This window comes from Filicampus tigris, chromosome 3 (genome assembly GCF_054856515.1).
Source record: "Filicampus tigris isolate MCC_2025a chromosome 3, RoL_Ftig_1.0, whole genome shotgun sequence".
In the NCBI taxonomy this organism is placed as follows: Eukaryota; Metazoa; Chordata; class Actinopteri; order Syngnathiformes; family Syngnathidae; genus Filicampus; species Filicampus tigris.
The window spans coordinates 5,679,505-5,698,831 of NC_141219.1; the positions used below are offsets into that span (position 1 = coordinate 5,679,505).

The 19,327-nt window shown below is 39.9% G+C and overlaps 3 protein-coding genes and 1 long non-coding RNA gene across 9 annotated transcripts; 1 reads left to right on the forward strand and 3 right to left on the reverse strand.

Moving 5' to 3' along the window:
- Positions 1 to 248: 248 nt before the first annotated feature.
- Positions 249 to 9,985, reverse strand: LOC147149666 (homeobox-containing protein 1-like). 5 transcript variants are annotated; one of them, XM_086026357.1, is made up of 10 exons: positions 9,786 to 9,985; positions 7,301 to 7,576; positions 7,175 to 7,255; positions 7,002 to 7,087; positions 6,815 to 6,925; positions 5,505 to 5,664; positions 5,331 to 5,413; positions 5,163 to 5,258; positions 4,979 to 5,064; positions 249 to 3,832 (listed from the first exon to the last, which is right to left on the reverse strand). In XM_086026357.1, the coding sequence occupies exons 2-10, from the start codon at positions 7,573 to 7,575 to the stop codon at positions 3,599 to 3,601; spliced, it is 1,212 nt and encodes a 403-aa protein (XP_085882483.1). In that variant the 5' UTR covers position 7,576; positions 9,786 to 9,985; the 3' UTR covers positions 249 to 3,598. The 5 variants fall into 5 exon arrangements, 4 of the variants coding, with proteins under 4 accessions (XP_085882483.1, XP_085882482.1, XP_085882481.1 ...); XM_086026356.1 differs by having other exon boundaries at positions 7,002 to 7,105; XR_015086251.1 differs by lacking the exon at positions 9,786 to 9,985 and having other exon boundaries at positions 249 to 2,255; positions 3,517 to 3,832; positions 7,175 to 7,576.
- Positions 1,952 to 4,097, forward strand: LOC147149667 (uncharacterized). The gene is made up of 3 exons (XR_015086252.1): positions 1,952 to 2,306; positions 3,603 to 3,912; positions 3,999 to 4,097. It is a non-coding gene; the product is annotated as an uncharacterized LOC147149667 (long non-coding RNA).
- A 510-nt stretch (positions 9,986 to 10,495) lies between the features above and the next one.
- LOC147149668 (uncharacterized) lies at positions 10,496 to 14,602 on the reverse strand. 2 transcript variants are annotated; one of them, XM_086026588.1, is made up of 9 exons: positions 14,455 to 14,602; positions 13,486 to 13,553; positions 13,340 to 13,387; positions 13,195 to 13,259; positions 12,725 to 12,762; positions 11,907 to 11,986; positions 11,139 to 11,201; positions 10,974 to 11,024; positions 10,496 to 10,912 (listed from the first exon to the last, which is right to left on the reverse strand). In XM_086026588.1, exons 1-9 carry the CDS (start codon positions 14,528 to 14,530, stop codon positions 10,859 to 10,861), a joined length of 543 nt encoding a protein of 180 aa, XP_085882714.1. In that variant the 5' UTR covers positions 14,531 to 14,602; the 3' UTR covers positions 10,496 to 10,858. The 2 variants fall into 2 exon arrangements, with proteins under 2 accessions (XP_085882714.1, XP_085882715.1); XM_086026589.1 differs by having other exon boundaries at positions 10,496 to 10,931.
- A 69-nt stretch (positions 14,603 to 14,671) lies between these two features.
- On the reverse strand, positions 14,672 to 19,201 carry glo1 (glyoxalase 1). The gene is made up of 6 exons (XM_086026587.1): positions 18,973 to 19,201; positions 16,964 to 17,046; positions 16,747 to 16,887; positions 16,478 to 16,545; positions 15,381 to 15,470; positions 14,672 to 15,044 (listed from the first exon to the last, which is right to left on the reverse strand). Exons 1-6 carry the CDS (start codon positions 19,039 to 19,041, stop codon positions 14,953 to 14,955), a joined length of 543 nt encoding a protein of 180 aa, XP_085882713.1. The 5' UTR covers positions 19,042 to 19,201; the 3' UTR covers positions 14,672 to 14,952.
- Between the last annotated feature and the right edge of the window lie 126 nt (positions 19,202 to 19,327).

Sequence of the window (19,327 nt, forward strand, 5' to 3'; positions counted from 1 at the left end):
AATAAATATATACAGTTGAATATCATTTAATTTTATTTATTTCAATTATATATTTTTTTATATTTGGATTTCTTTATTTTTGATTTTGGCAGTTTTGGTTCTCCATAGAAAAACACGAGCTAGCTCATTCCCGTTCAATGGAGACACGAACACTGCCTCCAAGTGGACAGAGGAGGGATGGCCATTCAACACGTGAGGTTTAAGAACTGCTGTGTGTGCGAATGAACAAAACACCAAACGTCACTTGGTCAACTGTGATAAGATTTAATTCCCTTGTAAATAGAATAAAAACAATAATCCATAAAAACTGTAAAAATAGAACAAATCAAAATTATGCAAATGATGGCAAAAAAAAGGCAGTACAATTAGTTGTGTGTTGTTGTTTTCAACATTTTGAGCATCCAAACAAGGCACTCGAGCTTAAAACAAGAAATCAGATGACAAACACATTTAGATCCATATTGCCTTTTACTTGGCCTTATTCTCATATTCACGTTCATACAAAAATGAATCCACTGTGACACTTTTGACAGAAATTTTCACACATCATTTTTGTCTGGAAGATTTTCTGAAAGCAAGTAAAAGTCGATTGAACAGAACTGACCGCTCAGTTGTTTTCATTTTACGGTCACGATTCCCTTTACCGCCATCTTCATCATTCAGAATTTTACAGCTATAAAAATAATAATGATAACCATGAGCTACATTTCCCTTTGAAAGGATGCCAGGCAAGGTACAGAGCCGTACACAAGGGTGGGAACGGGGGGTGGGCGGTTTACAAAAAAAAAGGGATGAGGGTTAAGTGGTGTGTTCAGGAAAACTGGGAAGTCGGAAATTTTCGACCATAAAGGAGAAATACATTCTGCGGAAAATACGCCTCTTAAAACAATCCAAACAATCGTGATGATGAAGGGATTCTTTTTACACTTGAGTGACATGATAATAATGAAATAATCTGGACCTTAGTTTAGCCCGCATCAAAGGATTACCGTTTTGGCTCACATGAGATGAAAGAATTATTTTTTTAAGCAGACTTTTTTTTTCCAACAGTCACATGTAAATAGAAGCTCCATTCCAAAAATATCCTTTGATGTTGCCTAAATTAGGAACAACAAAAAATAAGCAGCGGTTTACCTAAATTTTGCCTTTTTTTCCACCCCCCAAAAAACAAACTCTTTTCTGGTGCCTGATTGATTAAAATGGACAAAACAGTTTTTTATTGTAATCATATTTTTATTTATTCCTTCTCCAGAAATGACTTTCTTCTAGCTCCTGATATTATTTTATTTTTAGTTTTCTCTTCTACTTTTTATTCTTTTTGGGCTTTCAAATTAGGTTAGGGTTTTAAAGTAAGGTTTCAAAGTGGGGTTAGTGTTACAAAGAGGGGTTAGGGTTTCAGTGTAAGCTTTCAAAGTGGTGTTAGGCATTCAAAGTAGGGTTACGGTTTTAAAATAAGGTTTCAAAGTGGGGTTAGGGTTTCAGAGTGGGGTTCTGGTACAAATGTAAGCTTTCAAAGTGGTTTTAGGTTTCAAAGTGGGGTTAGGGTTTCAAAGTAAGGTTTCAAAGTGAGGTCAGGGTTTCAAAGTAGGGTTTCGGAGTAGAGTTTGTGTTTCAAAGTAAACTGTGAAAGTATGGTTAGGGTTTCAAAGTAGGGATAGGGTTTCAAATCGAGGTTTCAAAGTAGGGATAGGGTTTCAAATCAAGGTTTCAAATAGGGTTAGCGTTTTAAAGTAGGGTTAGAGTTTCAAAGTAAGGTTTCAAAGTAAAGTTAGGGTTTCAACATGGGGTTAGGGTTTCAAAGATAGGGGTTAGGGTTTCAAAGTACTGATAGTGTTTCAAAGTAAGGTTTCAAGTAGGGTTACAATTTCAAAGTGTGGTTTCAAAGTAGGGTTAGGATTTCAATGTTAGGTTTCAAAGTGGAATTAGATCTGTTCAAAGTAGGGTTTCAAAGTAGGGTTAGGGTTTCAAATGAAGGTTTCAAAGCTGCTACCCCTTAATGAGTTGTTGTGTCACCTTGGCCACCCCCCTGAAAAACCTCTTATCATGGACTTCAACTGTTTATTTTTATTTTTTTTCCCCAATTCCGTTTCGCTGCAACGCGGGTTTGGCCTGAGATCTTTGCGATGTCCCAGCTTTGTTGAACGCACCACCCTCTGACCTCCCGGCCGTGCTTCGCAAGACCAACGGGATCAAAAGGAAGTTGAGGTATTTGTGGTAGAGTCGCAGGAATTTGGCGAGGCCATCGTAGAGGTCGTCTTTACAGCAACAACACAGACAACAGAAGGCACTTGAACGCAAATTCAAAGGTGAATAATTGCAATTGGCGAGAATGTCGAAAGACGTCAACAAAAGAGCGGAATTGCGAAACGGCGCTCGATCGAAACCTCCACAATGGCTCCGCGTCATTTGTTGTACAAACACTTGTCAAGATATGTTCAGCTGCAGTCTCAACATGTCCTCGTTTAGCTGCTACATGTGACCACCGAGTGAAAAAGAAGCACCTTTATAAACAAAGACATGACATCGTGTGTTTTAAACACCGAGTAAGGCAGAAAACAAAAGTGAAAAAAAAAAAAAAAAAAAAGGGGGACATTTTGGAGTGACTCCACACATTTGATGTGTCGAAATAAAAAACGTCCATTTGAAAAGCTAATACTTTGGCTTCTGGCAACGGAAGCGACTTTTCGTTCCTGGAAGTGGAAACATGTTTTTTGTAGAATTAAAAAAAAAAAAAAAATTGCACCCTCACAGTTAATATCATGTCGGATATATTTATATGTATACATGTACAGTATATAGAGGAATATGTCTTTTTTTTTTTTATGACATAACAGCGCGTTGCTATGGTTATGGACGCCAAGAAAGGCCTTTCATTGTTGCGTTTTGTGCACGTCACGCAGCTCGAAAATCATGCACTCACATCTTTTTTTTCTTTTTTTTTCTGTTTCTCCAATCCCCATTAGTTTTCTAAATACTTTTACTGTGATTGATAAGAACATTAATCAGCATTTAATATCGTTTACCATTTCAACCGCTTTTATACTCTTTAGCTGATGAAAAGGCGCCTCGTTTTATTTTGTAAAAAGAAAAACAACGTTAAAGGCCATAATTTATTAACAATTACGATTCGGGCGTGATGGTCATGTTGCGCAATTGAGCAGCATGCAGAATGGCAGCCGCGCTTGGTTACTTTTTTACCGCGTGATACGAACTTGTCGCACTCCGCGTGAGAGCCAAACGGGGGAAAAAAAAAGAGCATTTCTTGGCATCCATAACTCAGCTTATTTTGATCATCAATTTGTCAGGTCACATACCGCAAACCTCCGTTTTTTTTTCTTCTTGTTTTTTTTTTTTTCTTTCCAGCTACGGCGTGGAATTATACGGCGCTAAATTGCAACATTGAAAAAGAAAAACGCTTCCATGTACGGATTTCGTTTTGAGGCTGCACCGTTGCGATCACAGTGTGACGAGCGTCTCATCGGTCGTCATGAACTCTCGTAAATAACGTTGACTTACAGAAAGTGGAGTGTAGTCGAGCAGGTTGGTGGCGGGAGGTATTTGGGCTTTTGCTCAAATATTTGCATATCAACGCGTCCTTTCAGTCGTCTTCGATCACCTCTGTCTTGATGTCCTCGGCCAAAGTTAAGCCCGGCCCGTCCGCTCCGTCGAGAGCGGCTTTCTCCAAACTCCGCTCGTCGCGGAGGGGCGACGGCGGCGACCAGGATGCGCGACGCCCCGGCGCCGGCGCGCGGCCGGCGTGGGAGCAGCCCCGGGGCCCGGACGCGCCCCCTCGGCTCAGGGCGGCCATCCAGCTGGGCAGCAGCGTGGGAACCTGCCGCGGGAAATGACACGCGGGAGTTATCCTCCGCTTCGCGAGAGGCCGGCGAGGTCAGAAGGGCGAGTCATTTTCAGGTAATGCGCAATTTCAAAATATGACTTAAATTCATCAAATGTTAACTCGTTCACTGCCATTGACGGATTTGTTTGTGTTTTCGCAGTCCAGCCATTCAATTCCAGGAACTTTTTTTTTTTTTTTTTCACACTTTTTTCAAATGTTAGTGTAAAAGAGGGTCTGGAAATGTCTGGCAGTGAATGAGTTAATAAAAAAAAAAAAAAAAAAAAAGACAAGAAATTCTGACACTGGTCAACAAATTCTTGCTTTTTTTTTTTAACCAGAGATGCTGTTTAAAAGACTGTTTTTTGCATTGATTTCAAATCCGTCCTCGTTTTTTTAATAACAATAATAATAATAATAATAATATTAATTTCTACAAAAACAACAGGGACCTCACAGCGGTTGCTTCTCAGACTAGGGCTGCTCGATTAAGAAAATAATATTAATCATGATTATTTGGGTGATAATTGAAATCACAATTATGCAAACGATCATTTATTTTTTTGGTACAAAACAAGAAAATGTTTAAATGTAAAAAATGTACTGACAAATAAATGTAAGAAAGTTTCTTTTGGACCAAACAAAATTGATAAAATTAGTTTAAAAATAATTTGAAAAAAAACCCAGTGCAAATGTACAAATTCAAATATGATTTCTTTGTGTAAACAAAAAGTGCGTTGGATAAAAATACATTTTAATAATCATTTATTAAGATTATGCCAATTTTTAATTAATAATAAAAAAATAATAAATAAATAATAAAATAATAAATAAATTACAACACATGGTAAAATGCGTATTGCGCAAGCTCTTATAGGTGAAACTTAAAAAAGAAAACTGCTAGAAAAAAAAAGCTAAGACATTTTTTGAATCAGCATCAAAAATACTTTTAGGGACACATCAAGCCATCTTTGATTAAAATATGCTGTTGTTGACCAGTCTAATAAACAAATAAGTAAATGAATAAAATCTCCATTTCGGCCAATCAGGACCCAGAAAGGAGTAATTCCGGACAAAAAAAAAAAAAAATGGACGTTTCCAAAAATGTAGTTATCGTGAAAAAAAGCAAAGGTCTTCGTATACCTGCTCGTCGTTGGCGTCTGCCTCGTCACCATTGGACTGACCTCCAGGACTCTGGACGTCGATGCTGTGGCTCTCCAAGATGGCTGCTGCTTGGAGAAAACACACACTCCTCACAGCTTATGAACAACAACAAAAAAACAAAAACAAAAACAAAAAAAAGGCAAGCGACAGAGGAAGACATTACCGATGTTGGCGCGTCTCTTGATGTCCTTGCGGCGGTTGGCGAACCAGTTGTACACCTTCAGAGACGTCACCTTCTCAAAGTCCAGAAGCTTTTTTCCTGAAAAGCACACACAGCAAGCGCTCACTTGCCTTTCTGGATGCCAAGGAGCATGAGGAGATCAGGGCACACCTGGTTTTTGAATGATGGCGTTGCAGGCCGCGGAAATCTCCTCCCTCCTCGCCTCGTCGGGATATTGATTGTCACTGAAGTAGCTACACGCGCGCGCACGCACACGCACACACGCACATCACGGATAAAGGCGTCCTGTCGCTTGTTAATATAGCCGTCGGTGTAAATATTAACCTCTCCATGACGGCCAGACACTCTTTCCTCCAGGTGAATCGGTTCCCCCGGCGCAGGCGAAAGCTCCCCGGGGCGGGGGCGAATGTGGGCGGGGACTGGTGCCAGTCCATCACCACGTCCTCCAAGGTGAGCGGGGCGCTATGCATGGCCAGTGTGGCACCTGATATAAATGTTTACAAGCACGTGGACACATTTACTGTCGGTCGTCCTCTCCAAAAAAATACACCCCAAAAAAAATGGATGCGCGGTGAGCCGGAGGTAAATTCAATGTTTTTCGGTGGAAGTCAGAGATGGATAGAAACCGATATGAAGACAGATAAAACACCCGATATACTGAACTCGATTCAATTCAAGTGTCGACCGATATACTGAACTCGATTCAATTCAAGTGTAGAAGACTTTAGGGAAAATATTCTATGGACTGACGGGACGAAACTTTTTGAAGGCGCGTGTCTCGTTGCATCTGACTTAAAAGGGGAAGTCAACCCAAACATATTTCTTTCAAGAATATGTTTTATGCAAGCCCACTAGTTGAAACAAGGCACCCTGATAAATATTGCGTTTGTGGAATGTAAGTTAAGCAGCAAAATGCACTCGTTTTTAGCCATATCAGGGGGTGGCCATTTTGTCACTTGTGTCGACTGAAAATGACATCACAGCCGCTCAGGGCTCAGGTAACGACCAATCACGGCTGACCTGTTTTCTGAAGTTGAGCCGTGATTGGTTGAGATCTGACCCCTGAGCAACTGTGATGTCATCTTCGCTCAACAGAAGTGACAAAATGGCCGCCCCCTGAGATGGCTAAAAACTTTTTTGGGGGGGGGGGGGATTTTGCTGCTTAACTCATATTCCACAAACGCAATATTAATCAGAATGCAATGTTTCGACGAGTGGGCCTGCTGGGAACATATTCTTGAAAAAAAATATGTTTGGGTTGACTTTCGCTTTAAATGTAACATAGCATTTCGGAAAAAGAACACCATGGTGGTAAGTGTGATGGTCCGTGGCTGCTTTGCTACTTCAGATGCCGGATGACATGCTGTGCTTGATGGAACCATGAAAATCCTGACGGAGAATATTCGGCCATCAGTTTGCGGCCAACAAATTCACCTCTGAAGGGCTTAAAAAAATACAAATGAATAAATAAATAAAAAGTCGAAGACCCGAATTGAATTGAACTGAAATGCCGTGTCACGTCCTATGCAAACTATGCCAAGAAACACCCTTGCCAAATTAGACAGACAGCTAAATAAAAAAGAAATAAAATAAAAAAAACCAAGTGAAAAATAGACGGATGTAGGTGCTCTGACCAGGGCTGCTCTTCTCCAACTGATACCATCTGAAGAAGGCTCGTTTCTTGGGCTCGCTGAGGTCGGACCCTTGCTGCAGCAACCAGTGGGAGATGCGACTCTGACTAATTCCTGCGAGAGGAGCGAGAAAGGCAGCTGAGCTGCGAGGAAGAGGAAGAGGAGGAAGAGGACTTTTGTCAGCACGCACCCGTCACCTGCGCGACCACGGCCTGCGAGATGCGTCTGCTGGCCAGGAAGCTCTTGATCTCCTCCTTCATGGCGCCGCTGTCCCTCCTACAAGCACACGCACGCCTTTCCGTTTTTCCCGCTGTCTTCTCGTGATACCGAGCGGTAAACCGAGCCCTGGGAAACGTTCCCCACCTCATCAAGTCTTCCACTTTCTCGTCGACGTCCGCGTCGTCGTCGCCCGCCTCGAACCCGAAGCCCGCCGCGCCGCCGCCGCCGCCGCCGCCCGCCAGGGGAAACCTGGGCAGCGGCGACGTCTTCCCGTTGGTCTGGGCTACCGTTGCCATGGCCACGGGCAAGGGGTCATCAAAGCCGCTCGGCGACAGGCGGCGGCTGGTGGAGAAGACCGTCTGAGTGGCGGCGCTGGAAGACGAAGGCGCTTGATGGTTTGAGGGGCGTCGGTGGGGGCGGTCCAGGCGGTCCAAGGCGTCCAGGGCGTGGAGGAGCTCGGCCTGGCCGATGCCCGTCCTCCTGAGCCTCTGGAGGAGGTCGATCTGCTCGATGGTGAAGCGAGGCTCCTCACAATGCTGGAACATCCTGCGACAGACGGAGAGGAGTCTTTTTTTTTTTTTTTTTTTCATCCTCGTCAAAACGTAACGTCTTCAAAAAAGTTTTCTTGGATCTGTTTTGGCCTCCATTTTATGGTTGTGAGCGATGTGCCCATTTTGACTCGTTCCCCGTATATTGTTATTTTATAAAGGATGGTTAAAAAAGAAAAAAAAAAAAAAAAACTAAAAAAAAGTCATATCCGGCGTTTTTTGTGGAAAAAAAACGACTGAGATATGGACAGTGTGTAATCATAATTCATTATACCAAACAATATTAAATACGAAATTATGAGATGCACAGGAAGTTCAACTGAAAGCTGCCTAAGGCTGTAACTGAACCCTGGTCATCCATGTCACAGTCATCTGCTCTAACCACTCAACTACAGTCATCTTGTCCCTGAAAAGCTATTATAACAGAAACAAAGTGTCAGCATCATGTTGAATGCTTCCAAAAAGGCATTTGATAGGAAATGAGACGACCATGTATAAAAATGTGTTTTTTGTGAAAAAAATACGACTGTATAGTAAGGTGTTTTTTGGGAAAAAAAAAAAAAAAAACACTACTTTGAGATGTCGACAATGTGTAATCATAATTCATTATACCAAACAAAATGAAATGAAAATATGAGACGAACAAGAAGGCCAGCTGAAGGCTGTCGAAGGCTGGAATCGAACCACAGTCAACCATGTCCGACTCATCTGCTCTAACCACTCAACTATGGTCATCTTGCGGCTGACCGGCTGTTGTAATTAACAGAAAAAAAGTGTTAGCATGTTGAATTGTAATGCAGCATTCAAAGGCATTGTTTGATAGGAACTGAGACGAACATGTATAGTAAGCCGTTTTTTTGGGGAAAAAATGACCATGTATATAGTAAGGGTTTTTTTCTGACAAAAAAAAAAATGACCATGCCATGTAAAGTAAGGTGTTTTTCGTGGAAAAAAAAAGACCATGTAAAGTAAGGCTTTTTTTGTGAAAAAAAGCGACCATGAGACGCCAGATGGCGTCAGATGTTTTTTTGTAAAAAAAAAAAATGTAGAGCAAGGCGTTTTTTGTGAAAAAAATTTACCATGTATAGTAAGGCGTTTTTGTGAAAAAAAAAAACAACCGTGTAACGTAAGGTGCTTTTTGTGAAAAAAAAAAAAAGACCATGTATAGTAAGGCGTTTTTGTGAAAAAAGCGACCATGAATAGGAAGGTGTTTTTTGTGGAAAGAAAAAACAACCATGCAGAGTAAGGCGTTTTTTTTTGTTTTTTTTTTTCACTGTCCATTTTTAAAACCCGTTTGAAGACACATTTCTATTCTTTGGTTTTTAATCCGACCTGAAACTTGAAACACTGACACCGGCCTCCTTATGAAGCTCCCCGAGATTTCTGAATCACAGTTGCTCGACAACCCTGTCAACACTGCAGTCATCCCTGTCACATTTTCCCCTTCCACTTAACAATCTGTTCATGCACTTTGATGCAATCACTCTGTGAGTAACCCGCTTTGTTTTGCAATTTCTTTTTTAGACCTTTTCTCCTCATGGAGAACATAGCAAACACAGCATAAACATCAGCAACAAGGTTTTCCTGTTTTCTTACTCCTAAGAGGAGAGGGGGTTTTTTATTCTAAAGGAGATTGAGGGCTGCTGCAGCAAAGCGGAGACTGGGGCAGCATCCAGAGCTGAAGGCACAGCCAACGTTAGTGTACGATTATTATTGTTTTAATTGTATTATTTAACAAACTCCTCTCGCGCGGTTGACAAAAACGAATGTGAATGAGTCACAAATAAACATTGTCAGTTGACTCAAATTGCCTGACAATAGTTGAAAACCAGCTCTGTGTTTTGAACTTTTCCATCCCACGCAAAAGCCCATTGAAAAAAACAGCTGATTTTGTCCTGCTTCTTACACTGTACAACTAAGCGTCAGTGATTGTCTCCATAGGTTTCGCAGCTGAGGGCGATGAGCAGTGAGTCTAAATCACAGCGGTGAGGTGGATTGTAAACATGCCGAATCGTATAGGGCATCTTCTTAGACCGAGGGATACTAAAGAGTATCAGTTTGCGAGATTCTATCTCAACGTCTGGGCAAAACATAGTAGAACCACGGGCTGTTTAAAGGGGGGTTCGACCGCCAGTACCTCACGTAGTGAAGGAAATCAAGCGGGCTGATGAGAGCGTTTTAAACAGAGCAAGCGGCTCGAAACTTACCTTCCTTATTCCAGTAGACAGTCCTCCACTGATCGTAGTTGTAACATGCGGTCTTATAATTTGTGTCAATGGAGCCGGGGCACTCGTACTGTGTTGATTTCCCCCTCAAAAACGCCTCCTCTGGGTTGTATTTGGGCTTCAGCCCACCGTCACACAGCTTCGCCTTTTGTCCGCTAGACGGGCGCCATGTTCGACACTGTAGGCGCAAGGGACGATGGGAGTTGGAGTTTCAAATACAGGTGTTCTGATTTGTTATGACCAAATATGGTACACATATGATAACACCAAAAAAAGGTCAGCATATTTAAAAAGTTGTATTATTTTATATTTATAATACATAATTAATTACGAAATGAAATGAGCATTTCAAAACTTCGGAATATTCCTTTCCTATTAATAAATGGACAGTTGAATGAAAATACAGATTATCATATTTACAAAATTTAATTTTAAAACTAAAAATTGTACCTTGGATTTTAAGTGTAAAATTTATTTTTTAATAATTGTAATATTTTTGGGCGCAATTAAAAAGCCACAAAATTAACAAATGCAACAACAGATTTGAGTTGGAAAATCAGTTTTGATTTAAAAGATGTGAGAAGATCGAACTGAATCACTCTTTAAAATGTAACTATACATATTGAATCTTATTGGAGGGATGCAAACCGCTAATAAATGCATATATAAGTAATAAGGACAGATGTACATAGTAACATTAATTACATTTATTCTTTTTTAAATCATTTATTCATAAAATACATTGCGATGAAATGAAATGTTACATGTCATAATGCATTTTAATATAGTACAAAATAACATGAACAATAAAATCATTTTGACACTGACATTTGTTTTACATTCTAATTACTTAATTAATTTACTGGATATTTATTTATTACTTGAAAGAATCACGACTCAATGAAACTAGAAAATCTTTATTTCACTTTGTAAAAATATACAGTAAGCGGTTTTAGAGGTAAATTCACAGTCCAAAGCCCTTAAATCCGCTGTGCTGAGCCATCTTTCACGTTTGATGTCAAGACTTGATTGACAGGCATCGGTGGGTGGATAGTTTACCACAGAGGCGCTCGGGCTAGCATTCCCTTCCACGTGAGCGAGTCCACTACCTGGAAGGCAGCAAAATTACTTGGCCACTTAACTCAATGAAGCGCAACAGTCTTTGCTCACCTGCATTCTCTTGTGAAGGAACATCAACTTCTGGTTCAGACATTCAATCTCCTGAGACAGAGTGTCATAGGGAATAAATATGAACATATGATTTAAAAAAAGAAAAAAGAAAAGACAATCTTCTACAAAGGATGTTGTGTGGTTGTGTTAGTTGTTTTCATTTACCTGGCTCAGTTTTTCATTGCGTCTCAGTTTTATTTGAGGCAGAAGCTCCTCAAGTCTCTGAATCTGCGACAATTCAAGACTTTAAAATCATTTAAAAAAATCAATCAATCAATTAAAGGCAATATTTTGGCATAATTCTTTAAATATAATGAAATCAATTTTACACATAAGAATAATTTATAATATGTATTTAATTTTAGAGCAATTTAAAAAATAAAATAAGCAATTTAACATTTCAGAAATGTTTTTGATGAATGTAAAAGAAAAATGAGTCAAAAATCCAATAGTTTAAAATATATCTCTGAATGACATAAAATAAATACAATTCAATAGTTAAGATGACTTTTTGCAGAAAATAAACAAAATTTAATATTTAAAAATAATTCAAAGAAATAAAATGTGTATGTAAATACATTTCAGATTACACTATTTTATATCAGAATTAATGCAAATAATATTCAATGCAAACAAAACCCACCATATTTACCCTATTAAAATAAGCATTTCAGATTATTTTTCCATAAAATAATACTTAGGTGATTACTGTGTATTTTACATTTTCATTCATTAATGGGAATTTCACTAAAAACATGGAATTTTGTTAAAACATTCATATATAAATTATCATCGCTATTATTTTTAGGATATTTCACACCTTAAAAAAATAATGGGCTATTTGAACATGAAACATGAACTGGATGAGAGAAAAATGGATACATAAAGACATACATTTCAGATTTCACATCTGAATTTTTGGCAGCCGCGTACCCTCTTGTCGACAGAGTGCAGTCTACTCTTCATGCTCTTGTTGATCACAGTCATGGGGATATTTTTAGGGTTGGGACGCACTAGAAACAAACAAACAAAACCTTAAATACATTAATATTGCAAAGAAAGGTCCTCTCTCAGTGCCATTTTGACCATCATTTTGTTTTCCTCCGAGGCTGAAAAAGTACCGTGGATGCACGGTAAATTTTAACACTTGTGTTTGGTAATTGTCATAATATTGTGTGTAATTGGATCTTGTCAAGTTTGACGTGTCCTGTCAGAACATGTTGAATTATCAATTAATGAAAAAATCTTTCAGAAATTTGAAGAATAGTTGTAAAACGTTCGGAATCAGCTAGCTAACTGAATCATGTTGCCAAGCCAAGGTCCTCCATGTGCTCATAAAATGCTAACATTAGCTAAAAATCTCCTCTTTGTGATTGTCCATCCTGTTAGCAAGCTCATGTACACACATAATTGGACAAAATTGTTGGTGCCCCTCTGTTAAGGAAAGTAAAATAATAAAAGAAATAACAAGAATCATTTAATTAAATTGAAAAATAATGAAAATAACCAATGAAAAACTAATCTGACCACTTGCCACTGATGTGTTTGATGACATGGTGTGCATCACATTTAACATGGACTGGAGGAAGCAAATGAGAGAGTTGTCTCAGGAGATTAGAAAGAAAATGATAGGCAATCGCAACGGGTTAAAAACAAAGGCTACAAGACAATCTCCAACCACAATTCAAAATCAATATCTCACTTTCATGAATGCATTTTCAGTAGGATTTTTTTGTCTTGTGTGACGTTACCATGCTGAAAGATCTTGGCGACCTCGAGCAAGTAGGGCCTGTGAAGACAAACAACACCAGTGCGCATAATGTATCGTCAACACTTTATTCTTGTAATCTAGAATAGAAAAGAAATAAGGGGTCAAAAAGTCTACCGTAGTGCAGACATACAACCGAAAACTACACATTCATAATTGGATTTACTCATCCCAAATTAGCTTAAACTAAATGAAAAGAATGAAACTAAAGTTAAAAACTGCATAAATAACATACCTAACACCAACGTCTTCATCCCCATAACAATGAGAAGCTCTATTCTAACATATTCTAATATTTACACGTATCCTGCCTTAAAACACGTCTACAGTTATGACAACAAAATATTCGCGTAACAAAATACAAGCGATCACTTGTAAAATGCATTCAAACTACGTCATGAAATTTTCCCCTTCAAATGTCAATCCAAGTGAATGAATAAATACTAAACGTACACGTGTTTGCCATTTGCTGGGATGGAACCGTTGAGGGGGATCAGACAGCCACGCTGGTTTCTTATCTGAATACGCATGACAGTCATTGAGTGAGTAGCAATAAAACATAATAATAAAAACATTGTTATTTGTGTGTGCAGCTTACCTTGAATACAACATCTGAAGAGTTCAGGTCGAAGGAGGTGGCGATGATCTGAAAACGATTAACAGAAAAAACACTTTAGTCATTTTGACTGACTGTTATGTGCGTGTGTATGTTGCTATGACAGCAGCATAAACAACAGGGAGCACCTGAGCGATGGCGGGCATGTCAGCCGCCTGAGGAATTGACACTTCGCGGAGAGCCACAACTCGGTCATCTGCAACATTTGACACCGTTAATAGATTTTAATAACAAGTACTACACGTAACGTGCATATGTGCCAAATGTTAACCTCAAGTCTTCGTATTTCAAGCATAAAATCGTAGTGCTTGCAGTCAACACTTAAAGGTTTTTTAGGCGACACCGCTGCACAGTCGTCACACCCCGCTCCACCTGACCCCGCCTCTTAAAGGCACATGGATGTATCTAATACAGACAAGAGAATATGTACAGTATTTTTCTATACATTGTATACTTGTTGTGTTCTAATGTGTTTGCGATTTGTTTGGGACCTGAGCTCAATTTTGAGCTTCGTGGCAAAAGGAATGTGGTTTTTTAGATTTTATTTTTCAATTTGCGGAATTTTTTCCCCCAGGGTCATTATGGGGTGTTCTGGGTATTATCTAGAGGAATAATAATGAATTTATTCCATTTTTGGAATGAGGCTGTAGCCTGTAACAAAACGTAGAAGTGAAGCGCAGGACATTCATCACGTGGCACAGGAAGACACGATCAGTTTTATTGTCTATAGAAGTCATTTTCATTTAGACTGACTATGATTATAAATCCAGATTCGGATGACGTTGCCGTCTTTGGCGTAGCGCTCCCATCGTAAAAGGAGGTGAGCTGGAGTTGTTAAGAGCACTTGACAGTCAAATGCAGCTGTGGACTTGTAACATGGACAAACGCTTCCTTCTTTAACTTCATACTCGAAACCAAACTTTAAGAAGCCATTTGCATTCAATCAGCGTTCATGATTTATTGTTTATTATAAATCAATACAAGCCATGGAAACGAGCTCACGGTTGCCACGACGACGGCCACGCGTACGGATCACAATCGCGAGAAAACGTCACGATTGTTGAATTGAATATGGCACCTGACGTGAAACCACAAACCGTTTTTGTCGAGTCTTCTGAGGGCGAGCCAGGCCTTGGTCACATGCGCGGGGGCGTCGAACCTAACGTCAGACATTGTAATTGATTTATTCACTTTTTAACGTCGGTCACGAGGAAGCAATGATCGAAGACAGGACGCGCAGAAAAGGTACAAGTCAATCCGGCCATCGATTTTCAAAATAAGAGTACATGTCATTAGAACGCGAAACAAAAGTGGTGAGGTTTGTCAGTTTATTTTGAAAAGCACCAAAGGAAAATGTTCTCAGTTGCAATTGAACGCCAGCTCTCACATTTATTACCTACAGCAGCATATCACAACTTACATTCTGTACTTTCACACAAATTAAAGTTATTTCAGAACAAAAAAGCTCATGTATTTAATGTAAATGTCCCACTTTGGAGCAGCTTGCATGTCTCCAATTTGACGTTTTGATTATTTTCCCCACACTGTGCTCCACAACCAAGATCTTCCCTAAAAGCGCCATGCTTTTTTTTTTTTTAGGAGGTGATGGAAATCATATTGTTAGGACTCAGGATCTCGATCCAGTAGCCATCGGGGTCCTGGATGAAGGCCAGACCTTTCATTTTACCTGGGAGATGAAAACAAACAAACACAATAACAGAAACGTTTATAATAATAATAACAACAGGGATCCATAATTTAGAGGTGATTCCCAATTGTGTCATGACATGATCAAGCACGCAGCAGTAAATGATCCTGCTTCACTTAACTACTAAGGAAATGAGTTATTCACTACAAATGTATTTTTGTTCACAATTACATTTGTGAGTATCATCATTATTTCAGTACTTTTGTGCCATTTTATTTTGGTGGCGAGAGATTTTTTTTCAAATGTAAAACCCGTCCAAAGGCGCACCCCAAAAAGTCGGGACCACTGCTTTAAAGTTAATGTCAAGCATCTCACCGTCGTCGGGTTTCTTGACGAAGGTGACGCCTTGCTCTTCGAACAGCTTGCAGGCCTTGTTGACATCCGGCACGGCGATGCCGATGTGGCCTGTCGAGAGGAACGTGAACGCAAATCAACGTCTTTAGCTTTTTCTTTGGTTTGTTTTGAAAGAAGTGCTTCATTTCTGCTAAGACACAGACAGCATGAGCACATTCACTCGCCAAAAATTTGATTGCTCTCAACACTGCTAAAGACATGCACATGTTCATATTGGAAAAGCAGCGAATTATCTCGCTGTTGGAAAGTTTGTGCTTCCAGGCCGAAAAGATTTTGCCACGGTCACCTTGCCTCGCCTGTACAACACAACATAAAAAAAAAAAAACACCCTAACGGTGCGAATGTTTTTCCCCACCTAGAGGAAGCACAAATTTTCACATTATCTGCAAAGAAAAAATATTGTATAATTCGCAGCAATGCATGTCACTGCAGGGGAAAAAAAGTTTCAAAGCCTTTTGGTATCAGGGGAAGTAAAACAAATGACCCAAAAACCAAACTTGTTTTGAATAATGTCATTTTCATTTGGTTGTCGGATAAACCAGAAAATCATATTTTTGGCGCCCAATTCAATTTTTCCTCCGACACCAGTCAAGTTCTTCTTACACTTGTATGGCTGTAATGAAAGACAAAACGCCAGCTTGCCTTTAGCAAGCCTCCCGGTGCAGAATGCGAGGCATGAGATTGACTGCCTTGTCAACTTGCACGCCTCAAGGGTGAGTAGATTTACTTTACTGCAGTGAGTTTTCAGAAAAAGTGTTGACTTCTTCATGTATGACAGCTGAGAGTGTTAAAATGCGACTTCAAACATTGTCAACACACTTAACCCATTCACTGCCATTGACGAATTTACCCGTCTCATCACAGTCCAGCCATTCAATCCCATGAATTTATTTATATTTTTTTTCTATTTTTTTCAAACGCTAGGGTAAAAGAGGGTATGAAAATGTCTGGCAGTGAATGAGTTATAAAAAAGAAAAAAAAAACCGTAACATTATTTTGACATCAATTATTTCGGATGGGGAAAAAAATCGCCTTATTTAAAAGATATCTAAACTTACCAAAGCCACGTGGATCCGAGTTTCCGTTGTGGTATGACTGGCTTTCATCAGACTCCGAACCCCAGTTACTAGAAGAGGGGTGCAACATTAAAAAAAACAAAAAAAAAAAAAAAAACAGGTGTGAAACCTAAGCTACTCCACCAGAGCTGCCAGGACTCTGCTGAGCCTGTTTTAAACCACAAGGAGTGTTGAACTGACACCGCCACAAGTTAAAACGTGCTGCTCTCGGAACCAAGGCCAGCATTTTAGGGAGCCGCCGAGACCCTTACTGCGTCAACTCGATGGTGGCCCTGCGGGAGAAAGTCCAGGACGTCCTCTCCTTCACGTCGGCGGGGACCTCGTTCTTGTCTTCGTAGCCCAGGAAGAAGAGGGAGAAGCGCATGGAGGGGAAGTCGAACCTCTGCAGCAGACTGAGGGGAAATTGGACACACACACACAAAAACAATAAACACAGCGCCATTCAAATGAGTGCGTGTTAATACTCACGTCATGCCAAGGATCCTGGTGTAGAAATCCAAGGATTTAACCGGATCCTTCACCCGCAGCATTGTCTGCTGCATCATGAAATCCTACACAACATACAGGAATGTAGTTTTGACATACATAACCAGAGGCCCGATTGAATCTTTTTAAAAAGGAGGGCTGCAAAAACAGAGGTGAACAAAATGTCCCATTCCGACACCAGCCTGCGAAAAGTGGCATCCAGCCAAACGGCATCAATGTGTGAGCGTACACTTGGAACTAACAACCATTCCCACCTGTGTGTGTAATGGCAAATCTCAGCAAGCCTTAAAAAATCGGACAAGGCTCTTTCAAATCGGTGAGCGCGATTGGGGCAAAGCTGAGAAGACTGGCAACAAAGAAGTTGTAGAATCAAGAACACTCGTTTTGAATGATGCTGTGAGAAGATAGTTGCAATCTTACAAGAAACACGGAAAAAGGATAAAGTCAGAACGCTATCAAAAACATGCCTTGAGTTATACTCCAGGTGAGGTTATCAGACAAAACAATCTGAATGTTCCGAGAAGAAACTTGTGTGGTTATGAGAGGAAAGTTGTATTGCCACGGTATTTTTAAGAATATTTTTACTGGGGGGGGGGCGAGTCCAAAGTTTTTGAGAAGCCAGTGGTATAGCATGAAAGTCACTGTTATAGGATTTAAGTTGTTAGGTTACAACAAGAAAGTTGCAGAAATCAGAAATCAATGCATGATAAGTGATTCGTGTCGCAGGGTGTACATTTTTCTCAAAAATTTACAAAATTAGAAAACCTCAAGGTACAATAAGCTGCATTCATGTTTTACTTCTGTTTTTTTCGAGCTAGGGCGTAAATGTGAGAGGCTTATTAGAGGAGCTTTTCAAGACAGCGTGTGTGGGTTCAAAGTTGAAACATCCAGAGCTCACACTCGAATGTTGAACACTTTCCTGTCAGTCTGAATGTATGGCAGCAGACAGGGCCAACATTCACACCGGCCGTTCTTGGTTGTCAGGCGAGAGGGGCGGGCGGGGGATCCAAAAGAATCTCAACAATCTTCATGAACATACATTGAAATGACAAGAATTAGCTGTTTAGTGGGGAGTGATTTCTGTCGACTGGCTCCATTAGGGTGGGAAATTATTCTTGGAAAATGTGCAACACTGAAACAAATATGGGGAATATATATATATAAAAAAAAAACTAGATTAAGTTTCGATTCAACTTTGTCATTACTTGTCACAAGTAGTAGGCAACAAAATGAGTCTATTCCTGAATGAGCTGAACAGAATGAATTGAGAATAGTTTGAATAGAATGAGAAATGTAGAAAGAGGTCAGTAAGTAAAATGGAATTTAAAGACGTTGACATGTTTTAACTGATTAAAAGCATTCCCACTATAAACTCATAAAGCTCATAAAAGCACAGCAAGGCAATTGTTTATCCTGAACTTCCTAAAGAGTGGAGCACATTTAAATTGGAGTGGTTGTGGAAAAAAGTAAAAAGTATAAAGTATGAGTTACACAATGAAAATCGCCTCCATTCAGGTGTGGGAATTATTTACAACGAAACTGTGCAATTGTGGGAATTTAGTGAATGTAGAAAAAATGATGAGACTTTTGGGAATATTTTGAAGTTGCAATGGTTTGGATTTGCTGAAAAAAAGAAGTTCTTGAATACTATACTTTTTAAATCTATCATGTGCTAGGCTAGCTAGCCTGTCACTTAAGTTAGCTTCGTAATGCTAACTCACACTTGCATCCTTTACGCCAAAATGTTGACCATTTTTGCACTAATACACACCATCATCCCAACTCTACATCTATATATTACACTTTTATTTTTTTAAACTGCCATTTTTGGGAACATGTCAAGTCATGTCGTGACAAAATTGGCCAAGTCCGATAATGGACGCAGCCCAGAGTCACCGGGAAATAGTATCTGGTCGGCCGGCTCTCAGTTTAGGGTTCGACAGGCCAAAAAAACTTGACTCCCGTGTCAAAAATGTGACAACAGTCCTTACCTTGGTAACGGGGTCTCCATCTTTACACGCCGCCGCCACCAGCTCGTCCGATAGACCTCTGTCGCTCATTTTGTCTCAGGGAATTTAGTTTAGTACCTGGGTGACATGTTAAGAAGAGTTCGGTGGTGATCGTCGACACTCGGCTCGAGCTCGGTAGCCTTCGGCGGGAGCGGAGGTGTGTGAAGTAGAAGTCAAGCTCGACTCTGATTGATTCCCTGTCAAGTCTCCATAGGACTGCCCTAAAGACACCCACCGCAATAAAAGCAGTCGAGTTTTGCGTAGTGCATTTTAATGTAATATTAAGGTATGTTATGGCGTAAGTTTTACACTGAAATAAATATAAAAGAATATTCAC

Excerpts from the sequence above, each read along its gene's own strand:
- LOC147149668 (XM_086026588.1), bottom strand. The coding sequence starts at position 14,530 with ATGTCTGACGTTAGGTTCGACGCCCCCGCGCATGTGACCAAGGCCTGG. Across the intron at positions 12,763-13,194 it reads CCAGCAAATGGCAAACACGT|GCCCTACTTGCTCGAGGTCG; the intron begins GTACGTTTAGTA and ends TTGTCTTCACAG. Across the intron at positions 11,202-11,906 it reads TGCACTCTGTCGACAAGAGG|ATTCAGAGACTTGAGGAGCT; the intron begins GTACGCGGCTGC and ends GAATTGTCGCAG.
- LOC147149666 (XM_086026355.1), bottom strand. The coding sequence starts at position 7,575 with ATGTTCCAGCATTGTGAGGAGCCTCGCTTCACCATCGAGCAGATCGAC. Across the intron at positions 7,106-7,174 it reads AAAGTGGAAGACTTGATGAG|GCGTGCGTGTGCTTGTAGGA; the intron begins GTGGGGAACGTT and ends AAAAACGGAAAG. Across the intron at positions 5,259-5,330 it reads CGCCATCATTCAAAAACCAG|GAAAAAAGCTTCTGGACTTT; the intron begins GTGTGCCCTGAT and ends TGTGCTTTTCAG.
- glo1 (XM_086026587.1), bottom strand. The coding sequence starts at position 19,041 with ATGAGCGACAGAGGTCTATCGGACGAGCTGGTGGCGGCGGCGTGTAAA. Across the intron at positions 17,047-18,972 it reads ATGGAGACCCCGTTACCAAG|GATTTCATGATGCAGCAGAC; the intron begins GTAAGGACTGTT and ends TATGTTGTGTAG. Across the intron at positions 16,546-16,746 it reads GCCACCATCGAGTTGACGCA|TAACTGGGGTTCGGAGTCTG; the intron begins GTAAGGGTCTCG and ends CCCCTCTTCTAG.